The sequence below is a fragment of the Gracilinanus agilis genome, chromosome 1 (assembly GCF_016433145.1).
Source record: "Gracilinanus agilis isolate LMUSP501 chromosome 1, AgileGrace, whole genome shotgun sequence".
NCBI classification, from domain to species: Eukaryota; Metazoa; Chordata; class Mammalia; order Didelphimorphia; family Didelphidae; genus Gracilinanus; species Gracilinanus agilis.
Window position 1 is genome coordinate 123,884,518 of NC_058130.1, and position 24,014 is coordinate 123,908,531.

General features: G+C 33.4%; 1 protein-coding gene across 1 annotated transcript in view; it reads right to left on the reverse strand.

Annotated features, from left to right (window-relative positions):
* Positions 1–24,014, reverse strand: part of KDM4C (lysine demethylase 4C) — a 352,306-nt gene that overhangs the window by 246,201 nt on the left and 82,091 nt on the right. The window contains exons 7-8 of the mRNA XM_044677228.1: positions 11,989–12,092; positions 4,032–4,188 (exon numbers count right to left, since the gene is read on the reverse strand). Coding sequence (XP_044533163.1) covers positions 4,032–4,188; positions 11,989–12,092 — 261 coding nt within the window. The remainder of the gene's footprint in view (positions 1–4,031; positions 4,189–11,988; positions 12,093–24,014) is intronic.

A 24,014-nucleotide genomic window follows, 5' to 3' on the forward strand; every position in this document is an offset into this window, starting at 1 on the left:
ACACTACAAAAATCTAATAGCAACAATAATGAGATTAAAAATGAAGAAAGAAAATTGGAAAAATACTTGAAGCCTCACTAAAAAAGGAACAAATTTTTCCCCATAGAAACTCAATTAATTGAAATACCTTATTACAGAAAATTATATCAGAAAAATTGTCTAAAAACACTTGGAAAAGGAAAACACAGATTAAAAGAATACTCAGAACTCTGTCAGAGAAGAACCCCAAATTTAAGTCCTAAAGAAATAAGGTTGCAAATTGCCAAAACTTTGAGGCAAATAAATAATTATGTGAGCAGCCAGAAAGAAAATATTTGCAAATCAAGAAATATAAGTTCAAATTATACGGAATTCATTTTCAAAACTGTTACATAAGACAGAAATTAAGTAAACTTGTTTACACTACAGAAAAATATTATAAAAGAATTACTCTCTGACATGAAAAGAGATAACTTTATGACAAATAATGTTATAAACGGCATCATTCTGTGAAATGAAAAGAGATAAATTTTATTACAAGTAACTTGGTCAATAAGCATGTATTAAGGTTCCTATATGCCTAGAACTATACTAAATACTGAAATTAAAAAAACTCAAAAATATTGTTTCTGGCTTTTGAGGTAAAGCACTAAACAAGGGGGGAGGGAGGGAACACGACTAAAAAAAGGAATCTTTCAAACAGCCTGATATGAGTAGATTCTTAACAGAATTCAGGGAAAATAAGATGGAGAAGTTAACACAAAGAAAATTCAAAGGAAAAAAAAAGGCAGCTTAAGAGTTCCTGGAACTTAATGTATGTTGAGAATAATACTGAAAAGACTGAGAGAGACGAGGTGGTGAAGGACTTTCAATGTGAAAAAGACTACAAATAATCTTGTAAATAATGAGTAGCCATCTGAGTTTGAGTAAATGGGGAATGTTAACACAAAAAAAAAAAAAAAAATTCAAAGGATGATGATCAGCCATTGCAAAGGCACAGATTCTTCTATGTAAAAAAAAAAAAATTTTTTTTTAAATGACAAGTTAGAATTCCTGGAACATAATGTATGTAGAGAGTAGTAAAGTACAATAATACTGAAAAGAGGGAAAGAGACTAGGAGGTGAAGGGCTTTCAACGTGAAACAAAAGACTACAAATAACCTTGTAAATAATGAGGAGCCACCTGAGTTTGAGTAAAGGGGTAATGTGATCAGGGTAAATATAAAGAAAATAATTTTTCTTTTTCATATATTTTTTTAAGAAAATAATTTTGATAACTTAAGGGAACACAAATTAGAATGTACCCAGACTTGAAGCAGAGAAACCAATTAGCAATTGCATTAGTATGGGTGAGAGATATTTACGGCCTGAAATAGGATGTTGGTTGTGTGACTGAAGAGGTAGATAGAAAAGAAGTTGGGAAGGTAGAAATGATAAAATTTGGCAATTTGATATTCTTGATTTTTAGGGAATTCTATTTGTTGAACCTTGGGTTATTCAGTTTATTTTGATGCTTACTAGTCTAGTCTGTTCAACTGAACTATTTTTCTGTTTTTTTATGGAGTATTAAATAATTTTTATGATTACTATTTGATTTTTTTCTTTAAATTATATATTCTTTTTGTTTCTAGGTTTTATTCCTCCCTCCTGAATAATGGTATTTCCTAGTTCAACAGAATAAAATTTTGATAGTTGTAATATATAGTTTAATTTACTAAATTCTATGAATTAATTTGGGTAGTATGTTTATAATTACATAGATACAGTGCAACCACAAGTAATAACTACATACTCAATTATTTAAATCAACTTTCATTTCTATAAATTATTTTATAATTGTAAGGTAGTAGACTGACTTCAAAATGTTTTGTGAAGTTTTATATTGAAGTTGATTAAGATTTCTCTATCATTTCTTATTAATTTTTACAACAAAGAAATCCAAAAAAGCAAAGGCAAAGAAGAGTTATTATAATAGTATAAATATTATAATTTAAAGTTAGGAGTATTTGTAATAAAGAAACACTGATATCAACAGAAAAAAATGTGAATAAGAATGACCCACTTCCCCCAGAATGACCCACATCCCCCATACAGTTTATGAAATGTAATTTAAAAAAAAAGAAGATACAGGAAAGAAATCAAAGGCATAAACACCACCAAAAACAAATTCAGTCTTTTACCAAGAAAACTCTAAATACAACAAGAAATAAATGAATTTACTAGCTTTAGTAAAATAACAGGATTCAAAATAAAACCAAATATTCTTATTAAAACAACTGTTTTACTTCATCAGTCTAATAACTCAGGTATATCTATAAAGATAAAAGACCTAATCTAAGGAGAGCCAGATACAAATCTGAGAAAAGTATCATGCATTATGAATAATGAAAACTATGTAAGAATTTAGCAGTTGAGATTATTTTGAAATCATTCTTCTATAAACAATACAAACTGTCAACAATAAATAAATGTAAAATAGAACACAATATCAATAAGGATTTTATTCCATTATTTTACTGCAGATGCAAGTACAGTATTGAAACAAAATCCTTAGTAAATTACTTTGAAAGCATAAGGATTATCCAAATAACTTTATTCAGGATTTTTAGTACATATTATCTAAAGTAATTACATAAACTTTTAGTCCCTAAAAGAAAATCTAAAATAATCACTGCTTTAAAAAAAAAAAAAACTCTAATCTTTTGTCTTAGAATAAATACTAAATATTGGTTTTAAGGAAAAAAGGATTGTAAGAGCTAGACAACTGAGGTCAAGTGATTTGGCCAGAATCACATAGCTAGAAAGTGTTTCAGGATAGATTTGAACCCATAAACTCTAGTCTCTAGGCCTAGCTCTCAATCCCCTCAGCCTCCTTGGTGCTCCAGTCTTTTCTTTTAAATAATCTACAAAAGTCAATTAGTAAAAACAGAAAAATCCCAAGAATAAAGAAGCCTCTTGTTCTAATAACATGTACTGTTTCATTGTTTTGTTTTAATAAAATTTAATATCTCATTATGCAATTATGAATGTAAATAAAACATATTTTTGAAAACTATAATATTAGCAATTCTCACAATAGTTTCATCAGAAAACTCTTATTAATATATAAGAATTATATTATCATGTTTGACAAGTGGAAACCACAAACACACTATTTATTGTGCTTTTTTTATTTATTATTTATTAATGGGAGTCTTTCTGTTTGTCTTTTGCAAACTCTACATAGTTGATCTTACATGGACTACAGATAATTTAGAAGCTGCTCACTGCCAGGAAATGCACCTCTAACCAAAAAAAAGAAAGGGGGAGGGGGGGGCAATCACAGGGAAAAGTAATCAAACTTATTAGAAGTAAACATCATTTTGAAGTCACCCTCAATTTAAAGCCACAGGGGAGAAATAATTAAATTTAGTAGAAATTGCCACTTGCAAACAAAAATGCAGAGTGTGTGAACAGAATACAAAGTACTGGGCAAGAGATAACATTTAATATACCAAATAAATAAAAATGAGTTTTGTTCTGAAAAAGATATTCCAATTTTTGAATGATGAGAAAATAATACTAATGAGAGTAATCAATCCATTTTAAGTCTTCACTCATCTCTCTCTTCAGTATTTTCCCTTAATTTTGGATACACTCTATAACCTGGTCACTAAATAAGCCTTCTTTTTTCCATTCTACTCCATTTTTACAAGACAAATCCCACTTTATCAAAACTTTGTCTAAACAATAGAATTTTACAAAAAGTAAAGAAATTTGTAGGACAGGGAAACCACGTGGTTTCATACAAATTCTTTAACAAGAAATATAGCATAAAGATAGAATAAGCTAAAGTATTAATTTCATAAAATTATTTCTCAGAGTAATATACAAATCCTACATAGATGACGATAGGAAAATATTTTTAAAAAACTATAGTTAGCAAGAAACAAATTAAAAAAATCTGAAATAAATTACAGTGAAAATCTAAAAATACATATAAAGTTTAAAAAACTTTTACAGGTTAAATTTGCTACCACAACAACTAGAAATGATATATAATTTATACTTGCTTTTTGTAGCATAACTCACCAACTTAGCAACTTTTCCATAATCAATCCATCTAACTGTAGCAAAGTTTGTAGATTCTGCACAGTTGAATCCATGATTGAAACCAGCATGGTATCCATATGGAAAAGTGATCATAAATTCTCCAGCCTCTTGAGTAACCTGCATCATAAGATAATTCATCCAATTTTAAAAGTTTCTCGAAGAAGAAAGTATTAATATACAATATTTTAAATACAGAAAAATTTCCTAATAGAACTATTACAACTCTGATGTGCTATTTATTTCCTTAAAATTCCATTTCATACCTAATCAATTGAAATCATTTTTTGGTCAAAGAATCTACAATTCAGTCTATTATGTTGAAAATTTTGAAAAATTCCTTTTTAATTTCTTTATACTACTTACATAATCTTGGCTTTACTATCCACAAATCCATTTATTTTTGGTAATCAATAAAATTAATTTTTTATTATAAATTATTTAAATAATAAAAAATACTAGCTACTATCACTAATAATGCAATTATTAGTAATAGCAGGAGCTGTTGTTCAGTTGGTTTCAATCATGTCCAACTCTTTGTTAATTCTTTTTTGTAGAGTTTACTTTGCAAAGATATTAGAGTTATCATTTCATTCTCCAGCTTACTTTACTGATAAGGAAACTGAGGCAAACAGGAATAAATGACTTTCCCAAGGTCACGCAGCCAATAAATATATGAAGCCAAACTTGAACTCAGGTCTTCCTGTTCCATGCCCAACATTCTATCCATTGTGCCACCTAGCTGTGTCTATAACAATAGTAGCTAATATTGAAATAGCACTTTTAAGAATTACGAAATTCTTTACATATGTTATTTCATCTGCATAACATTGTTTAATTAAAAGTGTTGCTATTATTGCCATTTTGCAGATAAGGAAACAGGCTGAAAAAATTTAAGTGGAGTTATGCAAGATCATATAGCTAGTAACTCTCTGAGTCAGGATTTGAATTTCTGCTTTTCCTAACTCTAAATCCAACATTCCAGACTCTATGTGACTTACCAAATGAACTATATACTGAATTTTACCTAAACTAAAAGTCAACTTGGGTAGATATGTGTGTGGTCATAATATATGTGCAAGATAATATGCGTATATGCATGTTTGATTATGTGTATATATATATATATATATATATATATATATATATATATTCTCCAAGGCCCATAAGATTATTACCTAAATAATTATGTATTTCTCTCCATTGCTAATTTGATCACAGTTCTTACTAACAGATTATTTCACCTTTTAGATGTAAACAATTTCATTTTTGTAACAAATTGGATTTATTTGAAGAAATAATGCAAAATGATCCATACAATTAAGGACTCTACCTAAAAACAAATATCAATCAGTAGTTTTTTGTTTTGTTTTGTTTTTTTGTTTTAAAAATAAAGTTTGTTCACTAGTGTCCTTCTACATATATAGAAAATGATGAGAACAAAAAAAATTCTCAAAAATTTAAGTATGGAAAATTTAGTTAGCTAAAGCTGTGTTATGAATTTTTCTTTTATTCCTTGAGATTAACCTAATAATTAAAAGCTCTTCTACAGAGGAGAGCTGCATTTAGCCCATTTCCTCCCACTAGTTAAGAAATGAATTGCTAACATTATAAATTATATTTGTTAACATTGCCCTCACATCTCAATGTCATTCCCATTCAGAGTAATACAAAAGCTAAGTATTCATTATAATATCAGGAAACCAGTGAAAGGCTTAATATAATAGCCAATCAAATAGACATTTTGCCTACTTAAAAAAAAAGTGTTGTGTTATGGGCTCCTTTGGTAATCTTAACAAGTCTACGGATACTTTCTCAGAATGTTGTTTTTAAATAAATGAAATACTAAGTTTCAGTTATATATCGGTGAAAATTAAAATATAATTTTATTTCCCATCCAAGTTCATGAATGCCCTGCAATCTCTCCATAGGTTACTGGAAACTATATATATGAGTTTAATTCAAAGTGAGGATGAATAGAATATTATTTGTGAAATTTCTGAAAACAGTGTAAATGGTACATTTTTCATTCCAGTTTAGGTATAATTGACCACTATAAAAGAAATGCCCCTCTATTCATATCTAATTTTGTTTTTATTTTCCCCCTAGTATCTGTGAGAAAGAAAATGGCCAAACTGATTAAAAATCCATAGTGTGTTCAAGGTTTTAGATTCTATTATACTGAACTACCATAGAAGTGGTCAGTTCCAAGTTATATGGACACTTTAATTAACCAACCAGAACCAATTTGGCAGGTATATGGATGAACGGTCTTAACATACACTGATAATCCTTTATAATAATGTAAAAGCAACCATATCTCTTATGAGTAGCCAGCACAAGATTCAATGACTTTCATTAATCAGTTTTAATAATTATATTAAGATGATGGAATATGATATGAATAAGTTACAAAGGAGTTTTCTCTCACAGGGTCCCTAAATAAAGTTAAACATATCTATAAAGTTTAACCAATGCTCAATGTCTAATGAGATTATTCACTATAGCATAATATCATGAGCCTATCATAAAATTTTTCAAGAGTACAGTAATCAGGCTAATGAGACTTGATTTTTGAGAATTCAAAATGCCTATGTTCATTAATCACTTATTATATGACTTAGTTAAGAATCTTTCATGGTTAACTGGATGATAAACACGGTACTTCTAAAGGGAAGCAGAAAATTTCATATAAAACACATGGTCTCATACGATTTAACATAATAATACTTCCTATCTGGTCCCATAGTGCAATAAAAAAAAAGTGAAAATCATTTCTATCTTTGGATTCAGAGAACCTGCATCCCAAACCAGCACTGTTTGCCACACATCATTTTGAACTATAATAATTCACTCTCTAGCCTATTTTCTCACCCATAAATAAGAAGGCTAAACCAGGTAATCTTTCCAAACTAGGACCTTTCCAGGTCAAAATATTATGAACCTTAAGAAATCTTTCCTAAAAGAAGATATAACTTTTCCGAATTAAGATATAACTTGTGATGGGATGATTTCTTGTTAATCTGACTAAAATAAGAGAAGAAAGGCAATTTTCAGACTAGCAAATAACTTAAAATAGGAGAACAATAAACATCCATTTTATTTGGGAACAAAGGAGGAAATGAAGTACAAACTTGTCTTTGAACTACTACAGTTCAATAAAATGTCTACTATCTTTTAAAGTGTCAAAAAATTCTTCTTTATACTTCATCTACATTTTTAAAATTGATTTAAACAAATTGAGAATTATTTGAAAGCAAGAAAATAAAATATATAACCTTGCATGATTCTTTAGTTTTAAAAAAAAAAAAGCATGATGTGCATGTGTATAAAATATAAACACAGTATATACACATAACTACAGGTATATTGAATATGATCCTGAAATGAATGGCATTAAAATAACGTAGTAAAAGTAAATGTGATCTCAGAACCAGCAGTTCCCAAGTTACCTCATTGCCACACCCCTTCAGTATTGATAAATTAAAAGAGCACAGGGATTTTATTGCAGTAATAGTAACAACTCACTGTTGCCTAGTAAGTGTGGGCTCGTTTATCACTGTGAAGCACATTTCCAGTTCCATCTCCCCAAGCTGAGAAAGAGAAGTCTGATTGTCTCTATAGTCACATTCTCACTAGTTACATTAATTACAGCTATAATTAGGGAACAGGCTACCTCCTCCTTATATTGGATGACAGTACAAAATTTATTCTTAACTGTTTTTAGAACTTCTCATGAAATAAGGACAAGAAAAGCACCTTCATTATTCAGCAAAATAATATTCTCCATTACTCTACAAGAAAAAGAAAAAAAAAAATCTCCCCTGCAGGTATTTAAAAGTGTCATCAGTACCAAAGAATTTGGTTCAAAATAGTATTCCTTCTAGAGTTTGTAGAAGCATGAAATACCATATCAAACTATGTTGCCAGAATAAAAGATTGACTTACTTTGCCTCTTCGCTGACACATTTATGATAAACTACAGGAACAAAAAGAATAGTCATTCATACTATAAAACTAAAAGCAAAAATTACATTTCCATAAAGTAATATATCCTTATGTGTTTGAGCATGCACGTAATTTATCTCAGTTAGCATAATCTAAATGCAGACAAGTTTTCTGTATTTTTAAATTTTATGCAAATTATGTCACAAACCATTAATGCATTGCTGGTAGAGTTGTGAACTGATCCAACCATTCTGGATGGCAATTTGGAACTATGGTCAAGGGGTTTTAAAAGACTATCTGCCTTTTGATCCAGCCATAACACTGCTTGGATTATACCCCGAAGAGATAATAAGGAAAAAGACTTGTACAAAAATATTTATAGGCGCGCTCTCTGTGGTGGTAAAAAATTGGAAAATGAGAGAATCGCCTTCAATTGGGGAATGGCTGAACAAATTATAGTATCTGTTGATGATGGAATACTATTGTGCTCAAAGGAATAATAAACTGGAGGAATTCCATTTGAACTGGAATGACCTCCAGGAATTGATGCAGAGTGAAAGGAGCAGATCCAGGAGAACATTGTACAGAGACTAGATACACTGTGGTACAATTGAACATAATGAACTTCTCTACTAGCAGCAATGCAAGGATCCAGAGCAAGGATGAGAATCTTATGAGAAAGAAAACTAGCCACATTCAGAGGAAGAAATGTGGGAGGAGAAACACAAAAGAAAAACAACTGATTGAACACATGGGCTGATGGGGATATTATTGGGATATAGACACTAAAAGATAACTCTAGTCCAACTATCAATAATATGGAATTAGGTCTTGATCAATGATACATGTAAAAACCCAGTGAAATTGTGTGTCAGCTAAGGGGGGTTAGTAGGATTTGGGGGAGAGGGAAAGAACATGAAATATATAACTATGGGGAAATATTCAAAATTAAAAGAAAAAAGAAAAATAACAAATTAAGTCACAAAGAAAAACAAAGGTAAGAAATTTTCATAAAAGTCACCTAGTAAGTCAGATGACTTCAGAGAACATGGTTTTGTTTATGGACTATAGCAATTAAGAACTATGAATTATAGCTACATTTTGAGATTTTATAATGGATGAGATTATTTATGGAGTACCTTACTTCCACCTTACTCTCAGGGGCCCTAAATCTATATTTTTCACTAATGAGGAGTCTCAGCACACCCAAGGATGATATTTTTATGAGTAGAAATGTCAGTCATAGAGAGGGCTCATCAAGAAAACAAAAGATAATAACAATCCTAATTCATGTCATCCAGGCCCATGGTTCCCCCCCTGCTAACCTACCCTAAGTCTTCCATCTAATGAGAAACCCCAAACCGTTTTTAATAAGAAAATAAAAGATGTGCCTGGGGGTTCTAGACACAATGCCTACAAATGGATGTCAGACTTGATGACCTCTGGAGTGTCTTCTAGCTCTGAGACTCTCTTATAGCACAGAGAAATTCTGAACTTTACTGATTAATACCCTAGCAAGAAGTAATATCCACTGAAGATCTGGAAACACATGAAACAGTACCACTGAAGTCCTACAGACTCTAGGCATCATAATGAGCCATTGATCAATACTACTTCTCTTTAGAAGGTGGCTTTAATTCCCAAAGCCCAATATTAAGGTACTTGACAGTAAGGAAAAGGCCCAAGTTTCATCTTAAGCAAATAGCAATGAGTAGTCCCATCCCTACACAGACATCATCCTGTTTTACAATTTCTATATTACTTCCTAAAGGGGGAAAAAAAAGATCATAGAATAATAGATCTAGATATGAAAGGGATCTCCAAGGGAATTCTAGCTCTAACTATTCATCTTATAGAAAAGGAGACTGAGGTCCAGAGAAGTTAATCCCAAAGTTATACAAATTGTATCAAAGCGAGAATCAGGTTCTCTGATTCTAGCCAGTCTGATCTTAAAAGTGAAGATCTGGGGATTAAGTATGTATATAAATTCTGTCACCATGGGCAAATCTCTCAACCTATCAAGGCCCCGAGCAACTTTCGAGACCAATGAAGGCATATTCCGTTCAGGGAACTTTATTCATTTCATAATATCACAAATAAAGATCTCTCCTACCTTACCCTTAAAAAAAGTGAAATAAAATGTTGCTTCCACTGAACCCACAAAACCTTGAAAGGGTTTCATTTTAGAAAGTTGCAACCTAACATTTCTGTGACCTTAAAAGCTAAAGTAAGAACTTCCCATAGCAGAAACAAAAAACAGCAGGACTTAAAATATAACAAAGCCTACATATAGAATGGCCAGCTCACCTACTCTGAACTTTTCTCTCTGGTCCACAAAATGATTCCTGATGGTTTCCAGCTGCCTTTGGCATTCAAGAAGTCCCCAGGCAATCAAGGGAATACCTTCCCAGTATCCTAATAGTAGAATCATTTAATATCACAAATGTCTTTAATATTCAGGCTACTCCTGATGGCCAAAATCTTAGTATCACGCCAACAGAAAGAGAAGAATATCTATGAATAATGATTTAAGAGGAAAAAAGAGCCCAGTATTCTTAGAATGCTGCATGATAGGATTCAAGAAAGTGTAGACAAACCACATTGGACAGTTCTCGTTCCAGTGGGAATATATTCTGCTCTTCTCATTATTTTTGTCTTATAGATTTTCTTAACAAATATAAGCACTTGGAGTGGTTGAATTTTATGCTATATGGGAGAAAATTTGCGAGCAAAGTATCTGTATCAAGTTCTGTATCAAGAACTATTCAGGAAATTATGAAAAAATAGAAAAAAGTAGACCTTACATGAATTACCAAAACTGTAAGTTTCTGAATAAACGCACAAACTATGAACAAGTACAGGAAGATACTGAATGATTTGAAACATCAAGAAAAAATTCTGTTTTGAAAAATAACAAAAAGAGTACTTTTACTGCTTGGAATTAAAAAGATATGCTGACTTAGCCACAAGTTAGAAGCTTCTAAGACAGAAAAAAAAAAAACAACAAAGGATTATGGAAAGAAACATCAAGTAAAAAATAAGGGAAAGAGAAAGATATTTTTAGTGATTTTTACAAATTGTTGAGTACTTAATCTTTCTCAAACATAAAGAGATTTGATTTATCTGGTCAAAACTTTTATCATTTCAGGTTCTTCACTTAAAAAAAATTATGGATGTAACACCTCTTAAGTTAGTTACAAAGAAGAGCCTAATATGCATTTAATTTTGAAGAAATTAATCTAGATAGACACTGAAAAAATAACATCCTAGTGAACCATCCCATAACTTTAACCACAATAAAAGCCGATGTTATAAGGAATATTGTGACTCAAGTGGAGAGAGAGCCAGCCATGGAAACTGTTAAGTCCTGGGTTCAAATCTGTTTTCAAACACTTCTTAGCTGTGTGATCCTGGGCAAGTCACAAGCCCCATTCCCCAGCCCTTACCTTTCTTCTACCTTGGAACTGAAACTTAATGTTGATTCTAAAACAGAAAGTAAGGGTTTAAAAAAAAGAAAAATATAGAAATGAACTATTATCTTTAAATGTCTATTAATTCCAAAATGTAAAATTCCAGTCATAGAGTCACTGATAAAAGTTAATAATTGATACATTTAATTGTCCCTTTGAGATAGTATGAACGCAAATATCTTGGCTCATGTAAAAAGTAAAAGGGTTAATTTTTACTGTTTTATTCAAATTTGATTTTATTCAGTACTAATAGAGCACTATGAAATCTACATTAAATTAAATATTTTAAAGATCATTGATTAGCACTTGAACAATAACTGAATTATTATCAAACACATATAAACCGCTTAGAAATTCATGTTCTTGGATGGCAATTAAAACTTGTAATTTAAATCTGAAGTAAAATTTTTTTATTTTATTTACTTTAAATTTAAGTTAAATAGAAATGATAATGGCGGAATTTTTTTTTAATGGCAGAATTTTTTAATGATTTTCAGTATACCTTGTCAAAGGGAATGCCATATTTCTTCAACACTGAAGGAGATATCAGTGTCATCTTGTGACGAAGAAATGCATCACACCCTTGAGAGCTGCTTGGGAAGAATCCTAAATAAGAAAAAAGAAACAAAAACAACTGATTCAATTACAGTTAAGAAGCTGAACTTCAGGTTTGGTGTGGTTTGGATGGATTGGTTTTATTTTTCAAATTCCAGTTCAAACATAACACATTCAGAGACTGCTTTGCATATAGCATGCTGATTGCATGAGTCATGAGGAAAGAGCTTCAAGAGATGTTGTGGAGGTAGAAATTAAAAGATTTGGCTACAGACTAAGTGGATTAACAGAGGACAATGCAAGGCTTTGAAACCAGAGGATCAGAAAGCTATAAGTAAGTGGTATTATAAGAAATAGAGGGGGCAGCTGGGCAGCTCAGTGTATTGAGAGCCAGGCCTAGAGACCAGAGGTCCTAGGTTCAAATCTGGCCTCAGGCACCTCCCAGCTGTGTGACCCTGGGCAAGTCATGTGACCCCCATGTCCTACCCTTACCACTCTTCTGTCTTGGAGCCAATACACAGTATTGACTCCAAGATGGAAGGTAAGGGGCCTTAAACAAACAAACAAACAAACAAAACAAATAAATAAATAAATAAATGGAAGAAGTAGAGCATTTTCAGATCCCATTATTTTACAGACAAGTAAACTGAGGCCCCCACAATTTAAGAAACTTGTCCAATATCACAAAAGTAGAAAGTCTCTGAAATGAGATTCAAACACAATACCACTGACTCCAAATCAAGCAGTATTCATAGGGCATATGTTCATTTCTAGTACAAATTGATGGCCTGACCTGAAAATTATTTTGAGTGAGATCCACAAAAATATTTAAGATGAGTCATATGTAAAAGACTCTTACATCTTATGCTCTTACATAAGATAGCCTGTTAAATATAGTAAAAATAATAAAGAAGAAGCTGGAAGGATTGGGATACACTCAATCAAAGGATCCCTCATTTAAAGCATTCCTCCAAAAAACAATTTTAATTTAACTGTATTATTCGTTTGTTCATTGAGCCATTTGTAACTCTATTACAATACCTTACTTTGCTATTTTAGAAATAAAAATTTCTATATGAACTCCAAACAATTAACAAAATAAACTAAAATTAAAGACCAATAAGCCTTTAAAATTTTCATGAAAAAAGGAATCAAATTAATTCAAAGTAGCCCAGCATAATTCATTTTCAAATGTAATAAATACAAATAAGGAATTCTCACACTTTAAAAATAAATCATAGTCCATACTTCATATTCATTACACTGAAATAAACTTCATTAGAATTAATAGTATGAATGATATACTGCACTTAACAAGATACCAAAGGGTTTGCATCTCTTGTATTAAAAATTTTTAGAAAAATATACAATAAACCCATAATACTATTGCTTTCATTTTCAAGGCAGACTTTCTTTCTCTCTCTCTCTCTCTCTCTCTCTCTCTCTCTCTCTCTCTCTCTCTCTCTCTGTGTGTGTGTGTGTGTGTTTTGCCCTCTTAAAATACAGAGAAAAAGTAGACTAGATACTGTGTAGTATAAACAAAGTACATCAATATGAATGTTTATTAAAAGGAAGAGATAGTCTTAGTCATACTTTACAAGCACAACACCACAAAAATACTGTTACCTGTCAGAAGCTTATTATTTTATCTATGCTCTTTTTATCTATCTGCAGACCAGACAAAGATAATAGTATATCCATGCAAATTCTTACTAAATTTGAAATATAAAATGTTCCGGTGGTTAAAAATTAATGAAAAAAATTTATGACCATATAGCATTAATATCCCTACCAAAAACAAGCTTAAGTTTCACCCTTCGACCTATGTTTCTAGTACTCACAATATGTTGGGAGATTGGCATATAAGAAGACAAAATGATCTAGGTGCTCCTAACAATAACCTAAAGCTATATCTTAGTGCTACAGCATCTTTTAGTAACAAGATTTAAAACTGCCCAAGATTAAACTGTGTCTTTAATGCTGAAGTGGTAAAATGAAAGTCTTGTCGGAAAACAGCATCCTTTCCCCCCTATAAATAAAGGTCTGAAAAGTTATAAAGTATATGTTAATATTTTCCACAATTCAAAAAAGCTAAATTTGGTTATTTCTAAATCACTAAAACTTTTATACTTGAACATAAAAGAGTAAAAGTTTGAGGGTATTCAAGTAAGAACTTTAGAAGAGAAATTTTCAATCTCTCCAATGAATTCTAGTTGATTCCCTGCTGCTACATAAAAATATGTTCATGCCCCCTTTATATCTAAAACACCCTCAGTAAATCCAGAGATGTGCCTACTGACAATCAGTCTTTGTCCTACTGTCTTTCACAATTAGATTCCTTTAGAAAGACAACTCCAGTTGTCTCCATTTCTTTTCTTTTCACTTTCTTCTAATCCTTTAATAGTCAGGATTCCAATCTCAGCATTTAACTGCTGTCTCCAAAGTTACAAATGATCTCTTAATATAACAAACATAACCTCTTTTTGATTCCTCCTGACCACAAACAGGATGTCCAGTGTTGAACTTTATGAAATCTTGAAGTGGTACATCTAAAAATGTATTAATTATCCAAACACTCTCCCTTTTCCAAATTTGCTATAAACTGCCAAAGGGTACCCATCATTCTTCTCATAACTCAGGCTCTTCACTCATCCTCACAGTACATAGCCAATTTATCACCAAGACTCGTCATCTCTACCTTTGAAATATCTCTTATGTATGTTCCCATCTCTTCATGTATACAGGGAGCTATCTTAGGTCTTCATTACCTCATGCCTAGACTTAAATTTCTCTCTACTATAAACCTTTTCCCACTATACTACTGATGTGAAATTGCCCAAGTATTGGCCTGGCAATAAAACTTTCCTATATTTAGTAAACTCCAATGACAACCTATGATTTACAAGATCAAATATAGGACAATCCATTTCTTTTTCAAAGCCCCAAACAAGCTATCCCTGCCTGTATTTCCAGTCTTCTTACTTTACTTCCCCCTCCAAATGCTCTTTGATGCAAGTAAACTGGCCTTCTTGCTATTCTTCCTACAAGATATTCCATTTCACCTGACTTTAAACTGTTTATCCCCACATGCCTAGAAAGCTCAAACTCTTTGCTTCTGCCTAACTTCCTTCAAGACTCTGCAGAAGGCATTCATACGGCCCAATACTCCCCACTTTTTGCACTGTTAATGTCTTCTGACTGAGATTACCTTATCCTTATACATAGTTGTTCACATGTCCTCTCCCAAATTAAAGAATGATTTTCTTTCACGAACTTTTGATTCTCCTTTTCCATTTGGTCCAATCTACTTTTTGTGTAATTCTTTTCTTAATGGAATTTTTTGTCTCTTTTTTCAGTTGATCAAATGTTTTTCAAGGAACTCTTTTTTCTTCATTGGATTTTTGGGCCTTTTTATCCACTTGACCAATTTGGCTTTTTACGCTATTATTTTCTTTTTGTAATACTTTCGTTTCTTTTACCCATTTTTCTTCCACCTCTCTTATTTGATTTTTGAATTTCTAGCACCTGAGACCAATTCTAATTTTCCTTTAGAAGGTTTGCATTTGCATTTGCAGGTTGCTTTGTTCTCACTGTCCCCAAATAAATCCTTTCTTTGCTCTTTGTCTCCATAGAAATTTTCAATGCTTTGGTGTTTCTTTTACTGTTTACTCATTTTCCCAGTCTTCTTTTTGTCTATGGACTGGGAGTTCTGAAAGCTCCTGATTCTGTCACCTCTAATGACTAATAGCACTCAACACTATGAGTTATTCCATCCTGGGGCTAGGGGCTTCACCCCAGGTTTGAAAAAGCCAAGGACTACAGAATTAGGGGTCATACTGCTTAAAATCAAGGCCAAAATCAAGGCTTAGAACTTCAAGGGTTCGGTAGAGTGTTCTGCCTTGGCTTAGACAAGGACCAGAGTTCCAAAGTTGGCCTATGCTCAGGCTTAGAACTGGTGGGATATGGTCAGATCCCACTCCTTTGTGTTGTACTTTTACTTCCAGTTCTGCAAAAATCAACTGTCTCTACCTTCCTTTTCAAGTTGTTTTATGCAGGAGAGCCCCTTCACTCTGTCTTTATGTTGGTATTGTGACTCTAGTCATTTTCAGGCACCATTTTAAAACTGATTTGGGAGAAATATCAAGAGTAATTCCAGTTTTTACTGCTACTAAACCATCATCTTGACTCTGCCCCTCTCTCCAAAATAAAATGTAAGCTCTTTAAGTTCAAGTACTATATTTTGCCTTTCCTTTATTAACCTAGCACTTAGTACAGTGCTTAAAAAATACCTAGTAAGCTCCAAATACATGCTTATTAATGGACATTAATCGATTAACAAAAAGATAATTCAAAATGAGCTAATTTTAGATAGTACTTTTGACAACCTATGCATTTATACATATGATGAACCAGTCAGTATAACCAATATTAATTACATTATTAACATATAGTGACAACTTACACAAAAGTTGTTTTTATTTAGGACAGTCATCAGAATATCCCTAAAGGTCTCATAGTATTCTTCATTAGTATGTCCATAAGGATTTTAAAGACGTGTACAGATGACATAAAAGATTTAAATTAAAACAACCAAAAAACTAGAAAGGAAAAGTAATGAAGAAAAAACTGACATAAAATTTTTTTGAAAATACAGGCATATAAATTATAATGTTTAATTCAAACAACCTGAAGCCAAGATTAGAATACTAGTATTATAAAATTTAATATACTGATATCATTCACCCAAAACATGTACTAAGACAAATTAGAATGTCAGAAAGCATTTAAAACTATTTTTTTTTCATTTCATATAGTTTGGGACCCTTTCAAATTCATGACTTGGAAGAATTTTTTGTTAATATTATTTTTACAAAAGTAGGCGTTTCTATAATATTTTTAGACTATCAGCAGTTAAATGATTGCTTAAGGGGATATGTATTTGCCACAGTGACAATTCATGACAGTACATTTTACCTCTAAAAAACTAACCATGATTCCCCAAATGATAGATGGGCAAAGGACATGAATAGTATAAGGATAAAAAATAATAAAGGCTGATATAATAATATAAATTAGCATTTTAATTAAAGCCATGCTGATAGATAAAATCATTAGACCAAGCGCTTGTAAGAATTCAAAACTGCCGCCCTAGCCATTATTGTCTCCCGTCTCTTCGTGAGTCTGCTGGCCAAGAGGCCACTCCCTCCTAACCCAGGAGATTTTAAACTGTTCTCTGCGTGGAGACGTAGGCGTCCCCACGCCCAAAGAACCGGAAACGGGAACCCACTGGACCACGGGAAATGTAGTTTGATAATTTCCACGTGTCCATAGAAAATATATATACTTTTAGATGGCATCTCCCAAATTTCAGTTTTATAATTCCTCGTGAGGTCCGGCAAAAAAAAGGTTAGCCCTTTTTCTTCGCTGGACCTGTAAAAATAAACAACTTCTAAAATTTTCAGGAATTTGGGGATAAAAGAAATAGATGAACAAATGGTTAAAATTAGTCGCATTGACAAAAAACCAATTTGGGGGCAGTCCCCTATTGGTATAACAGTGTACAATTAAAATAATATATACAATTCAATTTCCACTCCCCATAGTTCAATCAACTGCACCCCAAAGTTCAAAATTTGGTCTTCATGGTACAGTGAAGGCTTTTCAGACATCTTCATGGTGTCTTCACCAAACAGGTTCGTCGTCTGGATTCTGGGGAGATGGCAAGATCCTTATCCTGAAATTATTCTCAAATGAATTTAAACTTTACATTATAGATTACAAAACATACATTTTCTTCTAAGATTTATACAATTCCCCGTGAAATTACTCCTAAAAGAGTTAAATATGCATATATTTTTACATTATAAAATTTTAAAAAACTTAACAGATATCCCCCTAAGGTAAATCTTAAACACACCTTTTTTTCTAAAAAAGGGTACCTCAGGTCTGCTAAGGATGAGTGGCTGAGTCCTGGGGGTTATATGAAATCAATTGGCAAAATACAAAGAATAAAATTCAAGAAAAAAAAAGAAAAAATTAACTTGTGAATGAAATGTAAAATGTGCAAAAAAATCTGGGGAAAATAAACTTAGACCTTTGAATGAAGGCCTAATTAAAGTGAATTCAGCAGTTTGCAATTACCCATTCAGGGCCAGGACTTAAGGAAAATATCTCTCTCTGATCTGATTTTCTATCAGCTTTTCAGGGAAGTGAGCCAAATAAATAACCAATCTTAGATGCTTTCTAGGAATCTAAGTCGAGGGGACCCATGTCCTCTAAAGTTTTAGAAAAGACTGGGACTTCAGGACTCAAACCCCAATTTCCAAGTCCTAAAGTATTGGCATAGAAATGCTGCAATTATGCAGATCTTCGTCAGTCAAGTCTCTGACCGTGTGCTTTCTTTAGCATTATTAACAGCTGTAAAAGCTTGTGCTGACACAGAAGACATGTGGGTCAAATTCGAAAAAAACTAAACAGCGTGCCAATGAAACTCCTTCCCATTTTATGGACAGACTGGTTGAGGTTGCAAGGATATATATGAACCTTGATTTAACCATAGAACGGAAATTAAAACATATATGTAGACAATTTGTAGAAAATTCCTGCAAAGTAGTCAGAGACTATTTTAAGACTAATTGCCCAAACTGGGATAGAATGAGCCTTGAAGAATTAAGGAAGGCAACATCTTATGTTTTTAGAAGCCAAGAAGAAGAACAGGAGGATGATACTGACTCGATAGATACTTTAAAAGCAGAAATCAAAATGCTAAAAGCAAAACTAAAAAATAAAGGGGAGATTATAGCCCCTCTCCAAGAATCTAACAATCAGCCCGCTTTCTATTATTTCTGTATAAGGAAGGGCCATACAATGGGGACTTGTAGGACTTTCTTGAGACTACTCAGAAATAATACCCAGCCAACAGATAACTATAGGAATAACAACAGAAACAGAAATAGCAATAATAATGATGATGATTCCAGGAATAGCAATTTTAGGCATGATAAAAATGCTAAAAATAAACCTCGGGATGATGATAGCTCATACCAAATGACTCCACAACAGTATATCTCAAGTGGAGCTCGCCCCCGAACTAATCAGGGTGCTAATGCCCCTCAGGGGGGTGCCCATGGAGCCCAAGCATCTTTATGAAGGTGCGTGGGGGGAGGGACGGCTTTGGAATCAGAAAGGGAAACCTTTGACTTTCCCGACCATGATGTTCTAATGCTTATTATCCCTATACATTTCCCCCAAAATAGTAAGGAACCTCATGTAACCCTAAAAGTGGGTAATTCATATTATGATTGTTTGCTGGACACTGGGGCTTCAAGATCAGTACTGGTGAGCAAGCCAGACGTAAACTGTAATTCTATTGGCTCTCTAAACGTAGTAAAGGTATCAAGAACACCTCAAAAGGTCCCAAAACTTTCTCCTTGTATGGTAAGCCTTGGACCTTTATCAATAGAACACTCCTTTCTTTTAATGCTGGGATCCCCCACAAATTTACTGGGAAGGGATCTATTATGTAAACTTAAAGCCACAATAATTTGCAATACAGATGGTTCTATGTCACTGGAATTGCCAGAGGACTCTTTAAACTTACTCCCTGTACTTCTTTCAGAAGAGCAGTAAGTAAAGGAGCCTCCCACTTTTAAAATCCCAGATGATATCCCAGAGTCTCTATGGGCTACATCTTCTACTGATGTAGGCCTACTTAAATCAGCTGTACCTGTTCAGATTAGAACAAAAGGAGGGCCAGCTCAGTACCTCAGTACCCCTTATCAAAAGAAGCCATTAAGGGAATTACCCCAGTGATAAATTCACTAATTGAGCGAGGAATAATAATCCCATGCAAGTCAGAATATAATACACCTATTTTACCTGTCAAGAAGCCGAAATTAGGCCCAGATGGAAAACCCCAATATAGATTTGTTCAAGATTTAAGTGCTATAAACAATCATGTTATAAAGAGACACCAAGTGGTTTCAAACCCAAACACAATTAATTCCTCTATTCCCAGCACAGCCACTTACTTTATGGTCGTGGACCTGTGCTCAGCTTTTTTCTCAATTCCTATTCATGAGAATTCCAGACATATATTTGCTTTTACCTGGAATAATTCTCAGTGGCCCTGGGCCCGTCTCCCACAGGGGTATTCTAAGAGCTCATCTATCTTTGCACAGATTTTGAGCCAAGATACAGAAAATATAATATTTAAAAATAGTAAATTGATTAAATATGTAGATAACTTGCTCCTGGCTTCACCTGATGCTGAAACATGCCAGGAAGATAGTAAACATCTTCTTTTAGAGTTACATAAAAGAGGACATAAGATAGCAAAAGGGAAAGTACAGTGGTGTCTCCCCAGAGTAGAATATTTGGGGCTCATCTTGACAGCTGGTGCCCGCTATATATCCCCTAAGCTCATTGAAAATATTCAAAAATTGAGCGATCCTACCACTAAAAAACACTTAAGAGCAATCCTAGGAGCAACAGGTTTCTACAGACAATGGATCCCTTGCTATGGGGAAATTACTAAACCCCTTATAGCATTAACAAAAGATTCAGTCCCTGAACCACTTAAATTAGAGCCAGAACACAAATTAGCTCTATCGAATTTAAAACAAGCTATTCTGTTTGCTCCAGCTCTAGGCATCCCAGATTATAACAAACCATTTACTTTATATGTACATGAGCGTAGAGGAGTAGCTTCCGGTGTTTTAACCCAAATTTTGGGACCATACCAGCGTCCAATTGCTTATTATTCAGCTCAACTAGACCCTATAGCTGCAGGTGCACCACCATGTCTTAGAGGTGTAGCTGCCACAGCTCTGTTAGTGACAAAAACTGTTGATCTAGTATTGGGATGCCCATTAACAATTATGTGCCCACATGAAGTGGAAGCGTTACTGCTAAGACATAGAACACAGCTTTTTCTGATCAGAGAATCACAAGGTATGAAATAACCTTGCTAAATAATGAAAATATTACTTTAAAACATTGTACAACTCTTAATCCAGCCACCTTACTTCCAGATTTACCATTTTAAGAAGAACCTTTACATAATTATGAAACACTAGTGTCCATGGCTGAAAAGCCTCGAGACAATCTCCTGGACACTCCTTTAGAGAATCCTGATCTAGTTTTATTTACTGATGGCTCTTCATTTATGAGGGATGGTATACGCTACACTGTAGCTGCTGTAGTCACAGAATTTAACACTGTATGGTCAGCTTCACTGCCCTCAAATCTAAGTGCTCAAGCTGCAGAACTCTTAGCTCTAAAACATGCATGTATAATTGCCAAAGATAAAAAGGCTACAATGTATACGGATTCTCGATATGCATTTGGAATATGTCATGCAGTGGGTATGTTATGGCTCCAGAGAGGATTTTTAACCTCCGCTGAAAAATCTATAGCTAATGCAAAAATTATTAATGAAGTTCTTTCTGCTCTCCAGCTACCTAAAGCCTTAGCTGTAGTTCACTGCTCTGCTCATACAGGTGGCACTGACCCTGTCTCTAAAGGAAATAATCGGGCAGATATTGCTGCAAACCTAGCAGCAATAGAAGGGCCTGAATTAATTTTAACATTAACAACCAATGATGACTTAAATTTATCACTTTCCTATGATGAGAAGGAAGTAACAAAATGGAACCAGAAATTTAAAGCCAAACAGATAAATGGAGTATGGGTGTCCGCTGAATGAAAACCCCTGCTCCCTAGACACTTTTATCGCCAAATTTGCCAATCTATTCATAAAAATGGTCATTTTGGTACCCAGGGCATCGTGGACTCTGTTAAGAGAGTATGGATAGCTCCTGGCATAACCATTATAGCCTCTAAAGTGTGTGCAGCTTGCCCTACTTGCCAAGCATATAACCAACACACTTTTCGTGGCAAGGCTTTTGGTGGGCGTCCATTGGCTTACACACCTTTCGAGCACCTACAAATTTGACTTCATAACAATGCCAAAGGCTGGACAATATAAATTCTGTCTGGTCATAGTGGATCAACTGCCCAGGTGGCCGGAAGCATTTCCTACTGCCTGAGCCACATCAGCCTTTGTTGCCAAGGTGTTTTTAAAAGAAATCATTCCTCGTTTTGGTCTGCCTGCACGTATTGACTCGGACAGAGGGAGTCACTTTACTGATTCAGTTTTATCTGAAATATATTCATGCCTGGGGATAACTCCAAAATTCCATGTACCATATCATCCCCAGAGCTCAGGCCAAGTTGATCGGATGAACAGAGAACTTAAAACGATGATTGGAAAATTATGTACTAAGACACATCTAAAATGGCCTGAAATTCTCCCTCTAGCTCTATTTTATCTTAGAAGCAGACCTAGGGGAGATCTACACATCTCACCATATGAGATGCTTTTTGGACATCCTCCTATACAGGCTAAACCTTTTTCTCCTGCATATACATCACTATTAGACTATTAGGAGGAGATACTTCTATTGCTTCTTATATACAGGAATTGCAACACAGACTGCGTGAACTCCATGAATCCGGAACTGCAATACAAGCAGGACCAAGAGACTTTTCACTTCACGACCTGAACCCAGGAGACAAAGTGTATATAAAGAACTTCCAGCGCACTGGGGCAACCCAGCCTTCATGGGATGGCCCGTTTGAAATTTTACTAACCACCCCAACAGCTATAAATATTGGAGAAAAGGACTCTTGGATTCATTGCTCACATGTAAAGAGGGTATCTTCTATTGAACCTGATTGACTATTTCCTGTTACCTGCATTGGAGATAACAGTTCATAGACTCATGAATGCTAATTTGGAATCATTGGTTTGTCTTGATTCTTTACCTGATTTTATTTTAATTTTCTTATTGATTTTCCTAATATCTTTTAATAGAATAATTGATATTTTTGTCTTTTTTCTCATTTCTTGTACTTCAATACATATAATCACTTAATTTTTTCATTATTTGTTGCAATGCTATAATTTTAATATATATATATATATATATACATATATATATATATATATTTTTTTTTTTTGCTGTAATATTACTGCTTACTCACAAGGTTTAGACTCCAAGAACTTGCCATGTATTGTTAAATGTTATGGGACTGTGATTAATGCTTCTGTCTAATTCCAGGAGAAGGGAACACATGAGCCATTAATAATGCTAAGAAAAGCACAAGGTCATGGAGACCAACCGATCAATCCAATGGGATTGCTGAGAACATCTGCACAGTGCCAAGGAGCACAAGGTTAAAGACGTCATACATATACAGGTGGGATTGAGGTACTCCCACGCCAACACTGAGGACTTGAACTCAGTGTAAGAATCAAATCTGCGACGCTTAACATATGTTAAGACATAGGACTCTACACACTACACTGCCAGTCAGGTACCGCAGGTTGGCTATCATCTGGCTCACCCATATATTCCTGAGAGTGAAGGGAATGACAGACACTTCCCTTGCATATAAATCTGGTCCTTTTTTCTCTCTTATAGAATGGCAACTTCCTGTAGTCTTAGTTGCAAATGGGTAAGTGCAGTATTACTGCATTGTATCCTACAGACTAATAGGATGGAAATTATAATTGATTAGACCCTAATACAAGGGCCTGTTATAATTTTATTTTGTTTTCTTCAAAAAGATTTATGCACATAACTTTTGATATTTTGATTTTGATTTTAATGCCTTTCGTTTTCAAAAGCTTCAATTTTCTTCTATTTGATTTTTATATTTTTTCTTTCTTCATTTTCTTTTGAATTTACTCATACAACCCCATGACTCAACTATTTATATTGAGCTGATCTGAGTATTTCTTTCTAAATACCCACGTCAGGGGGGATTGTATTTTTATAAAATCCAAGATTTTATTTATTTTAATTATATCCAAGATTTAATTTTTGATTTGTTTAAAAAAAACTCTCAGGGAAAGAAACTTGCTGATTCCTTAATCCAGAGAATGAACTGTTTGCAGAGAGATGCCTG